The sequence below is a fragment of the Amblyraja radiata genome, chromosome 14 (genome assembly GCF_010909765.2).
Source record: "Amblyraja radiata isolate CabotCenter1 chromosome 14, sAmbRad1.1.pri, whole genome shotgun sequence".
Classification (NCBI taxonomy): Eukaryota; Metazoa; Chordata; class Chondrichthyes; order Rajiformes; family Rajidae; genus Amblyraja; species Amblyraja radiata.
Genome location: NC_045969.1, coordinates 47839239 through 47852881, shown reverse-complemented (window position 1 = coordinate 47852881; position 13643 = coordinate 47839239). Strand labels below are relative to the sequence as shown.

At 37.1% G+C, this 13643-nt stretch overlaps 1 protein-coding gene across 6 annotated transcripts in view; it reads left to right on the top strand.

The window, feature by feature from the left end:
• Positions 1-13643, top strand: part of klhl15 (kelch like family member 15) — an 18981-nt gene extending 5338 nt beyond the window's left edge. For all 6 annotated transcript variants that reach the window (XM_033033265.1, XM_033033263.1, XM_033033266.1 and 3 more), the window contains 2 exons: positions 3119-3830; positions 9405-13643. In XM_033033265.1, coding sequence (XP_032889156.1) covers positions 3119-3830; positions 9405-10514 — 1822 coding nt within the window. In that variant the 3' untranslated portion in view covers positions 10515-13643. The remainder of the gene's footprint in view (positions 1-3118; positions 3831-9404) is intronic.

The window sequence follows — 13643 nt, the reverse complement described above, 5'->3', positions numbered from 1 at the left end:
TTTCATAGCTGCTGAAACATCAGGTCTGAGATCACCCATTTGAAGGAGTTCTCATCAGAAACAGACATATTTCAACTGTAACAATCCATTTTGAATAGGTTTGGAGATCAAGATGTAACTTTGAATTATGCGGCTTGTTTTGCAGTAGAATTAATGGAATAGTCGTTAGTAATATTCTGGAGTTTAGTAAGATGTATATAAAAGTTTATAGTTTTAGGCCTTATTAGAAAACTTTGCTTCTCTTGATGTAAAAATGTACAGTTTATCACTGTTCAAGCCATTGCTTTATTTGTTTGTGATTTAGCAGCAAAGAAAGTACACACCTCCTTTAAGAAAGCAAAGATGGAAAAAGCAATGAAGATGATTTCCTTGGTAAATTAATGGATGGAAGTTGAGATCAATTCATTTCTGAAGCTAGCCAAAAATACCACCTTGCTTTTTGCTGTGCTTGCTTAGGATAACAACTGTTTAATAATTAAAATTACAGTAAATTTGCTATTTTCTTTTCAGATGAAGCAGTGTTTGTTGTTTGTCATAGTTTAGGATCAAACGGTTTTTTTTCTGGCTCTTGGTAAATTGCAATCTGTATTTTTAAATTGCCATTGCACGCTCCCAACGTTTGATTACTAATATTCAAGTTTAAAACTGAAATATTAATGCATTATCGAAACATAACATTTTCTTTACACATTTAAAAGTGTCGTAATTCACAGATTTTGGTACTGGTCTTAAATCCTAGAGAAGGTACACTGCTTTCTGCACCAACTGGAACATTGAAACGTTGGGAACTGCAGGTACTGGTTTTGGAAAAAGAGGGACATGGTGGTGCAGCGAAAGAGTTGCTGCCTTACAGCGCCTGAGACTGGTTCGATCCTAACTACGGATGTTATCCGTACGGAGTTTGTACGTTCTTCCCGTGACCTATGTGGGGTTTTTCCGGGTGCTCCGGTTTCCTCCCACACTCCGAAGACGTACAGGTTTGTAGGCTAATTGGCTTGGTTAAATTGTAAATTGTCCCCAGTGTGTGTAGGGTAGTGTTAGTGTGTGGGGATTGCTGGTTGGCGAGGACTCAGTAGGTGGAGGGTTTGTTTCTGCACTGTATCTTTAAAATAAACTAAACTCAGTGGTCCAGGCAGCATCTCTGGAGAATATGGATAGGCAGCATTTCCGGTCGGGGCCCTTCATCAAACTGATTCTTTAGACTGGCACAATTAAAACGTTTGTCTGACTCAAGGAATTAATTAATGCGTAAATTGCAGATCTGAAAGTTCCTAATTTCTTAACTTAATAGCCTTAATGCATGGCTGTACTGATAATTTCCATAGGGTCAGCTAAATAATTGGGAAACCTGTGTCAAGCTTAAAATCTTATTAACTTTCAATTGGAATAGCTGGCCAGAATCAACAGCTTTAACTAAGTGTGTGATACTGATATTCGGCCCTTTTCTTGCTGTCTGGTAAATTTGTTAATTGTGATTGAGATTATGCTGAAATTGTGAAACTTACCTCAGCTGGGACTCCAGCTTTATTGCCATTCTTTAACAACCATTTCAGAACTGTGCAGATGTCAACACTGAGCTGAACCACTGTGCTCAGTGAGTGAATAGCCAACCATCTTGCAACTGAAGCTCATATGTGCCCATAAGAAGAGGAGGCAGAGGATGATCTCCAAATATTATCCATGTCAATGTTAAAGAAATAAATTACTAAAATACATATCTTAATGTTTGTGGGAAGGGAGCAAGGGCATGGCATAAGCATGCCAAAGATAAGCTGCAGAGGGGCATGGAGGTCCTCCCAAATTTAGCAGCAGGTCATATTAATTATTGTTTTTTATGCTCCTGTTCCCCACTTGCCAGCAGGCCTGATTGGCGGAAATGGACCAGAAAGCAAACAGTAAAAACTCACAACTAATGGGAATCTGCAGCAGGCATAGAATTGGGTCAGGAAGGATCTTCCACCAGGTGTGGTGATGAGACCAGAGAAGCAAACATCTGCTAGATCTGGGTGTTGTGCCAATCCCTTGGGACATTTCTTCAGCCGGCATTACATTTCAATGCTTGCTATACATCTAAGGAATTGAGCCTTGGTAACATTACAATGGTGTTCTTTTTTTCTTCAATGGAAGCCCCCAAGCTACCTGCAGCTAGCCAGAAATTGGTTGAGGTTGCATATTATCTATTTATCATTTTGTCTCTGATTCTCTCCCATCTTTCAGTCGGGGGTTGGAGATTTTAGCACCCGAGTTTCTTTTAGAAAACTACAGATGGGGATTTCAGGAGAGTACAGTCGTCGTAGTGATTCAAAGGAGCAATTAAATAATTTATGTGTAGTTATTCAGGATATTTTTGCATTCTAGCTGCCCTTTTGGGATGTATTCTATAATTACTTTTCAGTACATCAAGAAAGGCACATGGTACACGTCCTGGGTGAAATATCACTAATGTCAACATGTAGGTTTCATTGTCACCACCCCACTAGTAATCTGGAGAGTACACAGGCACCTTATCTGATCTTCATTATCAAGTGATTGATTTAAATAGAATAAATACAATTATTTTGGGTGTTGAAATATTCCATTGTGGTGCTAAAATTGTGAATACTATAAACATACTGACAGTGAACACTGTCTATATTGATAATGAGCCATCTGAATACAAACTGGTGATGGCACTGAAATGAGCATTAAACCTGCTAATAACAGCGATAACAAGTACTTTCGATGCAAACTGATGACAATAATGAACTGTTATTGAAAACTGATGTTGTTACTCTTGAATTTATTTTGATGTTTGACAATCAAATTAGTTGCTGACATTAAGCCAATGAGAATTGTGGTTTGATTATGTTTAAAAACATTTCCTACTTTAATTCTGTGCCATGCTACAGTATTCAATTAATGTAAAGTACCTAAAATGTAATGACTAACTTAAATTACTAACTATTACCACTACCTACACCTGAAATGTAATTACTACTGCGGAGGTTTCAAAGAATACCATGGTTTATAATGTTCTCTGAAAAAAGGGGAACTCGGGTAAGCCAATAATTCTATAGATTCCTTAAACATTTTATTTCACCTTGATGCACATTAATATTCAATGTTTTGTCTGTTTCAGGGTATTAATGGCAGGAAATGTGGATGTGTACAACTCTTCTGTTCATGACTCCTGTGTCTCTTCAGGGTTTAAAACCCTATATGAGGAGGGATTATTATTTGATGTCACCCTAGTTATTGAGGATCACCAGTTTCAGGCTCACAAGGCACTGTTGGCTACACAGAGTGACTACTTTCGAATAATGTTCACAGCTGACATGAGGGAGCGGGACCAGAACAAGATTCACCTTAAAGGACTCACTCCAACAGGCTTTAGTCATGTCCTACAATTTATGTATTATGGCTCCATTGAACTGAACATGAGCACTGTCCATGAGATCCTCCAGGCAGCCATGTATGTCCAGTTAACTGAGGTGGTGACATTCTGCTGTTCCTTCCTGTTGTCAAAAATCTGCTTGGACAACTGTGCAGAAATCATGCGACTTTTAGATGATTTCAGTGTTAATATAGACGGTATCCAAGAACAACTGGACAAGTTCCTGCTCGAGAATTTCGTACCACTCATGTCCCGAGCTGATTTTCTGTCGTACCTGAGTGTTGAGAAGCTCTTGACATGTTTGGAAAATGATCAACTGAGCCGATTCCCAGAGATTGAGCTCTTTGAGGCAGCACAGGCCTGGCTGCGACATGACAGAAGCCGTTGGAGGCACACAGATGCCATTGTTCAAAATGTCAGGTTTTGTCTGATGAATACAGCAAACGTTTTGGAAAAGGTTAGTATGTTTGAAAGCGGTAACCAAGTCACAGCGCTGGGGCAAGACCATTGAGTGCTGTGAGGAAATGATCAGTCACGACCCATTTACTCTTTGCTTTAGTTAGCTTGATTTATTATAAGTAGCAATTAGTCTTTGCCGCATTTCACTCTTTAGCTAGTGCTGATTATAAAAGATATCATGGTGATGGAATGTGAAGACTTTTTTTGATGAAATCTAAGAATATTGTTTAAAATGGTCCAGCATTTTATAACATTGATTTCTGAGTCATATTCTTGGGGAGGCAGATAGATTTTTTTGAATGGTACTTCAGTGTGTTTTTATTTCCTAGTTTTTATAGCAAATGCTCAGCTTTTTATCAAGTTGGAAGGATTCCCATTTTTGATCCATTCTTGGTTGTGAATGACAGTACAAATGTCCTGGTTTATTGAGAAGTGAATTCTAGCAAGCCTTTTGGCCACTGATATTTTTAGTGCTTTGATATTTGATATTTTCGCTTCTTGGAACTGGTATTGAAGTCATTGGGTGTTTTATCACCTACATTTGGAAATATTATGAGCCAGTATAATGTGGAGGTAAAGACAAATAAACAATTATGGGCTAAGAGTCAGAGAATCGGTTCACATGAGTGATAATTGAATTATGAAATCTATATTAAAAAAATAGGCTTTTGGCTTTGGTTGGTTCATCTAGATTTGATGGATTACTGGCATTTAAGCTTTTTGTGAAAGCAGTTGAACTAGAATTAATGTTCTAATTTTTCAAAACCGCATTGCTCTATAATAGTCACTTCATCTTTATTCTTCTGTAGTTTGGTGACATGGGGCACCTCCGGGAAGTGAGCTCTTTTATGTTTATTTCTTATTTAAACTTAAATCTAGCAGCCTTTGCAAGTGTCGCCATTTTGAACATTAACTTTTGCCAAGCACACCTACTTTGAAACTGTTTATTGGGAAGCTGTTAACAAACTGTAGAAGCTACTGTATGTTTTTATCATAGTCTCGTGAATTCAGAAGAAACAAGTTAATCTACATGCCCAAAACCTTTGAATTCAGACTGGGATCTTACAGGATCTGAAAGGAAAATGCACCTTGCTTTGAATTTATTCCAATCTGTGCCCACACAATTTAACATAATTCCACTCATCAAAAACAAAATGGAGTTGATTATAACTGCAAATGTAAATTCAGCTGAAAGGTACAATAGAGCTCACTTAAGGTTTACTTTTCTGTTTGTGCTAGGTGATACATTTCTTACAACCAAGTGGGTAGCTTTGCTGTGGATTTTGAGAATTGGTTTGTTGAATGTGCTTTTTGCCTTCTCCCTCCTTTTGAATTGTCAACGACGTGCATTGTAACTGGAGGTAGGCTGGGAGAAAAGGCCTGCTCTTGCCGTTCTTCCCACTTCCCAACCCCAGTACACTTCCCTTAGCACCTGAAGCTAACAGTTTCAAAGATCCAGTCTGGTGTAAAGTTTTCTATTCCTCAAAGATAACCAGTTGATTCATAAATGTTATAGTATCTTCTGCCAAACTTTTTTTTTTTTAAATCAACCTTCATCAGCCGTGGTCAGTTTGAGTTTTGTAGTCCAGACAAGACAACTTGTCTTGTGCAACTTGGGTGACTGACAGGGTAGTTTTGGGTAAAATCTGGTGTTAAATTAATTAATAGGTGCAACATAAAGCTCAGTTTGGTGCTTCAGTGTTACATTTAATAGTTTGTTTGATAATGACATGTACCCTGTTGTCCTTGAGCTTTGAGCTTTTTGTACCCATTGATGCAGCATCAAACACTGAGCAGTGTGACTGCTTATCTGCAGAGAGTAGGATCTGCTACTTATTTCCTCATTCTAAGCAAAACCATTGGAGAGTATTTGGATCAAAGCTAGAATTCATACGAGCAAAAGAGACTTGGGGTTAACGCCAATCCACGGTAGTTATCAATGGGTGTTACCTGTTACCTCTGCTATTTTTGCAAGATTTGCTGATTTGGTAAGGCGAAGGAAGCAGAATAATGATGCTCATGTTAGCGACTGTAATTGTCATCCATCTTGTATGTGAAAATGTACACTTGTGATATTGATATAATTACAGAAACTTTCTTGAGCAAAAGAGATGTTTTATGGTTTTTGTTTGGTGTTATTATTTGGGGGAGGGAAAGGGACAGGACACACACTTTTACTCTAATGCAGCTCACCTTTTGCAGTAACACACCAGCCGTGTGCCGTGGACTGATACTTCCAGCACACAACACAATGTGGAGAGCAATTATACTGGGGAAACCATCCTAGCCTGTAAGTCTTTGTGCATTTATTTGTAAATAAAATGCAAGCTGTAAGAATGATCAGAGAGCACAATGATTTGCGCAAACTAATATAATTGGCCAGAGGTTTGCGAAAGAAAGGCATAAAGCCATAGTCTTTAAATTTAGATCTATGAATCATAAAGAAGGATTTTTTTTCTGTTTGATTTACTTTTCTTCGCTACTCCAGAATTCATTAATTAACAAGGAGAATGATTTCCTTGTGGTGCTGTCCAGATAGCGCATGCCAAACGTAAATTCTATCCTGCAGTTTCACTTTGACTAAATTTACTTTGAGTAGTGGGCGTTACTTAATGGTGTGTTTAAAACTGGGCTTATTAACAATACATCTTATTAAATGTGTTTTTCCTTCCACACATACAATACTTCAATTTAGTTGGGTCAAGTAAAAACCTGTATCAAAATAAAGCACAACCTGTGTTGACTGAACATCCTAACACTTTTGCAATCAAGTCTTTACAAGAATTATATTACTACTCATTCAAATGGACCAAAATTACATACTACAGCCATTAGCAATTCAAATATTCGGACATTTTACTTTTTTCTGTTTTGCATCTGTGCTAAGTCAGGATGATGTGCTTCATTGTTCAATCTTTACCATGGCTCTATTAATTTCCTTTCATTGTAGATGCCTGTATTGTAAGTATTATATTTGACCTATTTCAGTGTAAATCTGGTGAAAACCAGCAATACCAGAGGCAATGTTTTGCTATTAGAAGTGTTGTGCTTTTTAACCAGTAAAGTAGATTGGTTACTGATTTGCACTTTTATAGTTTCGTTTTCACCTTATTGTTTTCAGCATCGCACCCCATCAAAAATCAACTGTGCTTCTATTGTGAACAGTCGTATTAATCTAGGGTTTTGTCGACTCGGGTGTACTGGTACTTATTTGTATGGTTAAGTTCTGAAGCCAGGGACATTAGGGATGTCTTGGAGTTGAAATAAAGGATCTTGATAAATCAGTTTCAATGTGTTTTATAAATCGAAGACTTAAAATGACTCTTCCATGATCTCCTTTAGATTCCATACCGGTAAATGCATCTGAGATGATGGTTAAATTTCTTCTTTGTTTTCTTTTATCCTCTAAATGTAATCCTTTACGAGAGTAGCATATTTTGTGACCCATCCTTTAGTGCATTGGGGTTTTGGAAAACTTTAAACAAGCCAGCGATTGAGTGTTCCACGGTTCTGTTCCAACTTATTTTTGTCCAAAAGTAGACTTTATCTGGGCCCTGACCTTTCAGATGGAGAGTAATGGTTGGGACGTAATTGTGCTTCTAAAATTGGTATTGTGCAGTGGCTGTCAGTAGTAAGCCTGGCATTTAATGCCCTTCCCTGGCTATCCAGGAGAAGGTGGTGGTAGGTCTCTAATCCAAGTGGTGAAAGTATGGAATCTTTACCCTTTACCCAGTGACAATAAAGTAAGAGCAACATAATTTCACAATACAATGGGTGGGGGGGGGGTGCTTTATGTAAAAACTAATATTTAAGCATGGTGTATAAATATGCAACACGAGTGAGGAGTTTACCAAAATATGAAATAATTAATTTCCACAGGCTTGGTTTCTTGAGCCAAGAGATAGGGAACATCAATCACTGTCTCAGTTTTTTATAAATATCAATTTGTCTTTGCCGGAAGCTATGAGCACAGGGACGTCAGGTGAGGATGGGTAATAAGTAAACTGATGTTGATGTTTGACCGTTTCTGCTATCTCGCTTCAAACCGAGAGGGGTTTTGGGAGAGCTGCTGGTGTCAACAGTCTATCAGCCTGATTTCAATTAGGAGGAGAGGGGAAATTGATATCGTCCCATCTGTAGTTGGACTTGTCTGTCTTTATATGGTTATACGTTGATTGATTTTATGTTTTATATATTTTCAACAATGAGTTTGAACATTGAGTGTTAATTTGCACAAAAAAAAATGCCAGCCAGGTGGAAAATCTGCCCATACTTACACATTTTCTAAAAAAGTTCCAAACTTATTTATTCTGCAATAATTTGAATAATAAAGAATTGTATAAAGTTCTGTGTTTGAATTTTGTATTATTTCTTGTTTTAAATAATTAGATTTAATGTGACTTTTGTTTTAAAGCTAGTTCCTGCATTCTACCTCCGTTTGAGGGTTTTGGGCAGAGATTGCATTACAATCACAAGTAATTAAAAAAAAAAAAAAAAGTTAAATGAGAAGTGCTGATTCATGCAAAATAAAAGCAGTGGAAGTCCAATTCATTGTAATGCATTTTTCTATTTGTGGCCATTAGGTATCCGTGACGTCAACAGGTGTGGTTTTTTTTGCAGTGATCTAATCCCTTTCCCATAGATTTTGCACTGTCCTGCTCAATATCAAAATGAAGTATTGTCCTGTGATCCTTGAAATATAAGCCTGAATCACTATCAATTTGAGCTTGTAGGGGAGAATAATTGTAGTTGTGTTTTAAAAAGAAAAAGGTTAACCTTGCATGAAAACAATTGCATTTTGAGCATCCCCAATTAAACGGCGATCCAGTGAAACACTTTTTCTTCTCTTTCAATTTTAATTATCCCACGTTAAGTTGAAGTGGTTAGCCGATTGATATTTATTTATGGGAACATTTTCAACTTCATGGTGAATTGATAACGGAACAATAATATAAGAAGGCTATAAAGTTAACAATGATATCAAACTATCAGTGTCCTGAGATTTAATCTTAGGCAAAGATATTAATCTTGATCTTTTATAACAGGAAATAATGATCCTGACATTAACATAAACGCATGTTGGGTACCACATCTGTTCATCATGATACATTTTGTGTTGTCAGATTTCAATTTTCCACTCTTGACTATTTTCATTTGTAAAGTAACAAAATAATATTTGCTTTCTGTGGTGGTTCAATGTTACCACACAGTCTTTGGTGTAGTGTATGTATTGTGTGATTACTTTTTCTTTGGTTACTTAGGCACCATACTTGTGTATAGTTTATTCTGCATTGCTGTTGCTACCTAAAGTGTGAAAGCTGGATTGCAATGTTGATGAATTGAAGTACCTCTTGGGTCTAACCTAAAATGGTGTAGCCATGAAGCCTACACTTTTGGTGGATTGCTGTAATGTTAATTATTTGGACACCAATTTGCTATTTTTAAGCATTATAGCCATGTTAGGATTTTTAACCAGAACTGGACTGATTGCAGCAGGAGTGCATTATTTGTAGTTGATTCTTCCAATTTCTATCATTGTCACCATTTTATTATACCTTCTGATTTTTCTCAGGTAAAAACATCTGAATTTTATCGTTACTCACGGCAGCTTCGTTTTGAGGTTGAGCAGGCTTTAAGCTACTTTCAGAACATGAATCAGCAACCACTCTTGGAGATGAAGTCTAATCGCATTCGCTCCGCCAAGGCACAGACGGCAGTTTTTCGAGGGATGATTGGGCACAGCATGGTGAACAGCAAGATTCTTCTGCTGCACAGGCCCCGGGTTTGGTGGGAACTGGAGGGTCCACAAGTACCACTGCGACCTGATTGTCTTTCAGTTGTGAACAACTTTGTATTCTTGTTGGGAGGGGAGGAGTTGGGTCCTGATGGTGAATTTCATGCCTCATCCAAAGTCTTCCGGTATGATCCTCGACAAAATTCCTGGCTGAGAATGTCGGATATGTCTGTCCCACGATCTGAGTTTGCTGTTGGCATCATTGGAAAATACATCTATGCCGTGGCAGGCAGGACAAGAGATGAAACCTTTTATTCAACTGAACGTTATGATATCACGCAAAACAAGTGGGAATTTATTGATCCGTATCCAGTTAATAAATATGGCCATGAGGGAACAGTTCTTAACAGTAAGCTGTACATAACGGGTGGGATAATGTCCTCTTCAACCTCCAAGCAAGTGTGTGTTTTTGATCCCAGTAAAGAAGGCACTGTAGAACAGCGGACGAGGAGAACACAAGTGGTTACAACTTGCTGGGAGAACAAGGCTAAAATGAATTATGCACGCTGCTTTCATAAAATGATTGCCCACAATGGGAAACTTTATGTTTTTGGTGGTGTGTGTGTAATTTTACGTGCATCTTTTGAGTCACAAGGCTGTCCATCAACGGAGGTTTATAATCCTGATTCTGACCAATGGACTATCTTAGCATCAATGCCCATCGGGAGAAGTGGACATGGCGTGGCAGTTGTTGAAAAGCAGATCATTGTCCTTGGCGGTCTTTGTTACAATGGTCAATACAGTGACTCCATCCTTACCTTCGATCCAGAAGAAAATAAATGGAAAGAAGATGAATATCCAAGGATGCCTTGCAAACTAGATGGCCTACAAGTCTGTAGCCTTTACTTTCCTGATTTTGTACTGCAGCATGTTCGGCGATGTACCTAAAGCATTGCTGAGGCTATATGACGCTAATTAACTAGGGAAGGGAAACCATGATTTTGTTAAACATTTGGGGAGAGCAAATTATAGTATTGTAAAGATATTGCCCTTGAAAAATAAGGTGCCAAAATAAATGCAATTCAGAATGGTTTTTCTTTACAATTGATTTTAATTGGTCAAAAATCCACAACTGATATCAGTTTAATTAATTTTAATAAGGAAATTTACATTTGTATTACTTGACAAGTTGCCCATTCACTTCCTTGCACTCTGTACCATCGCTCAAGAGTTTACCAACTATGTCTATTTTAGAAATCTATTTATTAGGGGTTTCCTTTGTTTCTTTGCATTTTTATCAATAACTTTGGCCTTTTATCTAAAAATGTGAATTGCTACATCGTAAACAAATTTTATCCCTATCCTTTTACAGTCTTTATTTTATTTTAATTATTTAATCTGGTGCTACTAAAGATCCAACTCCTTGTTGCAAAAATAGTTTGGAAAGTACCTTGAAGTAAAAGCTGAAGATGGTGGAAACATTCAATTAGTTAGACGGCACCTGTGGAAAGGCATGCAGAGTTCATGTTTCAGGTTGAAGCCTTTCATCAAAGTCGGTTAAGGGAGAAAACAAGTTAGTTGTAGGTTTCAGAGAGAATTGTGGGAGGGATAGCTAGGAGCATGTCATCTTTTGTTCAGTTTCTCTCCCTCCAACTGCCCCTTCCAGTGACCAGGTTACCTCAAAGATTTATCCCCATAACAACTCCAGCTTTGCTTTTTCAGAGGGGTTCCCTCTGTCCTGTCCATCTGCTCTTTTTCCCTACCATTCCTCGTTAAATCGGCTTTCTCTCTTCCCCAGTACTGGCAAAGGGTCTTCAACATGAGATATCTACAATCTCTATTTCCACAAATGCTGCCCGACCTGCTGAGTGTTTCCAACATTTCCTGTTTCCATTTCAGATTTTTAGTTTCTGCAATTTTCATGCAGAAAATTATTTTATTCTGCAAATGGTTCATTATTTTAGAGATCATGAGTCCAGGCTGATTTTTAAGGTGTGGTAGGACATTAAGGTGGGATCTACCAGCTGAGAGAATCCATTGATTGTTTTGTCAACATTAAAATCTTTTGAAGGAAGTGTTTAGTTTCTTCTTTTGTATAATCTTGTGCTTTCCAAATTTAATCTTGGCTGTGCCCTTTTAATTTGGTGCAGTTTTTTTTGTCACTTTTATTTGTAATGTAATTATTTTAGTCAAGCATGGCTTTTAAATTTATTCCGAATGTTCTAGCTCCAACTACACAAACTAATTTAAGAAAGGGTTGCTGGGAAATCCTTCACTAGGTCACTGCAAAGTCTTTTATTTGTTTAAATTTTATCATCTTTGTGTGAAATGAGGGTTTTGAAATGATAGGATAAATTTTCAGAAGAATTGCAGGAGTTGAGTCAATATTTCCAACGTGGATATGTGTGCAAATGAACTGTTCGGGTGGTGAAAACACTGGAAAGGAATCTTTCAAAAGGAAAAAAAAGTTCTGTTATAAGAACCATTTTTCAATGCATGTATATTTTACTACCATCTCCATGTAATCATTTATTCCAGAATGGACAGGAAATAATTTGCAGCTTTACCAGAGACTGAAAATTTTATCTTGCACATTTGTAATACTTTGTTTCTCTTTTATAATCTCTAAAACCTATTTAAAAATATTAGACACGTTTACCATTTTAACTATCCTGGAAACCAAAAAAGCAAGTTGTTTAATTGTAAACATAAAATTGTAAAGGGACAGAAAAGTGTAAAAAGTTTGCTTTGTAAATACTGAATCCTATTTTTCACCGAGCGTAAAGCAATGCATTAAGTTTTCAAATGAAATGTATTTAGTTAGCTATAGTCTTGAAAATGTATGTGATGGGAATGTAGAGTATTTAAGAAAACCATGATTTATTATCTTAACATACCATTGTTGCAGCAATGAAGCCATCTACATTAAAGGCTGCTGTTGTAGGATGTCTTTGTAAACGAGCCACATTCATCATCCATGTCACTTTACAACATGTTCTAGTCTGTAAATTGACCCTTGCAAACCACCACTTCTTGTTTTATGAATTCAATTTCCAATGATAAAAGGTCATCTTCTCGACAGCATCCATATGTAAATTATCATATTTTTTTGGGCACAATTTCCATACTGATTTTTTTTTTAAAGTTGGAAAAACTGTAGGTCTGGCAGCGAAAGTCAACGTTGGGCCTCTGCTCTTCATCAGAACTATTTCTATCATCTGCAGTTTTCTTTCAATGTGTATACTGAGTAGCCTCATTTTTATTTGAAGCCAAAATAAATCTAGCTGACAAAAGATTGAAGGAAAGCATATTGTGGTGGGTAATGCAGTTAAACCAACCTGAAAATATTTAGACCTTGAGTCTTGCAGAAGTTTTTTGTGGGTAACGTGTTTGTGACTGAAAACTTGTGTACCAATCATGTCCCTTAGCAATTTTACAATCTTGCAGTAGACAATTTTGTGCATGGTTTTGGAAACTGACTGGATATTCAGACTGATGTCCCAGGGATTACAAGTGCCTGTATTTATAAACTAAATCAGAGACCAGTCCACAAGGATTCATTTAGTACCTGGTTTTGTTCTTTGGGGTCATGGAAAGCACAGCAAGGCAAAACTTCTGTAATGACAAGGTCTTGTGCAAAAGGGAGGCGTTTGTACATTTGAAGCAGATCATTCTTGGAGCTTTTCAGTTAAAGTACAAGAAGAAATTAGTTAAAATCCATAGCAATTTAGATTTTTGTTCTTCAATGTAAAGTTTACCATTCTCTGGCCACTGAGTCACTGACAGCTGCTCTGGTGTTGAACACCACCTTTACCAGAAAGAACAGGTAGCAACATTTTCAATCTAAGGCAGACCCAAGTTGTAATAAATTTGCATATCTGATGGAATGTTCATGTGTTATTATTTATGTTAACTGATATCTTCACTGGCAGATGTGGACTCATTTCAGTAGAGTACAATATACTTCAAATACCCACTTAATCAGTGCAAAAAATATTTTGTGACTTTTTAGAGCTGAAGATATTTGTAAACAAAATGTAAAAAGTGTTAAATAAAAGAATTGTCTTTTAAAATTGA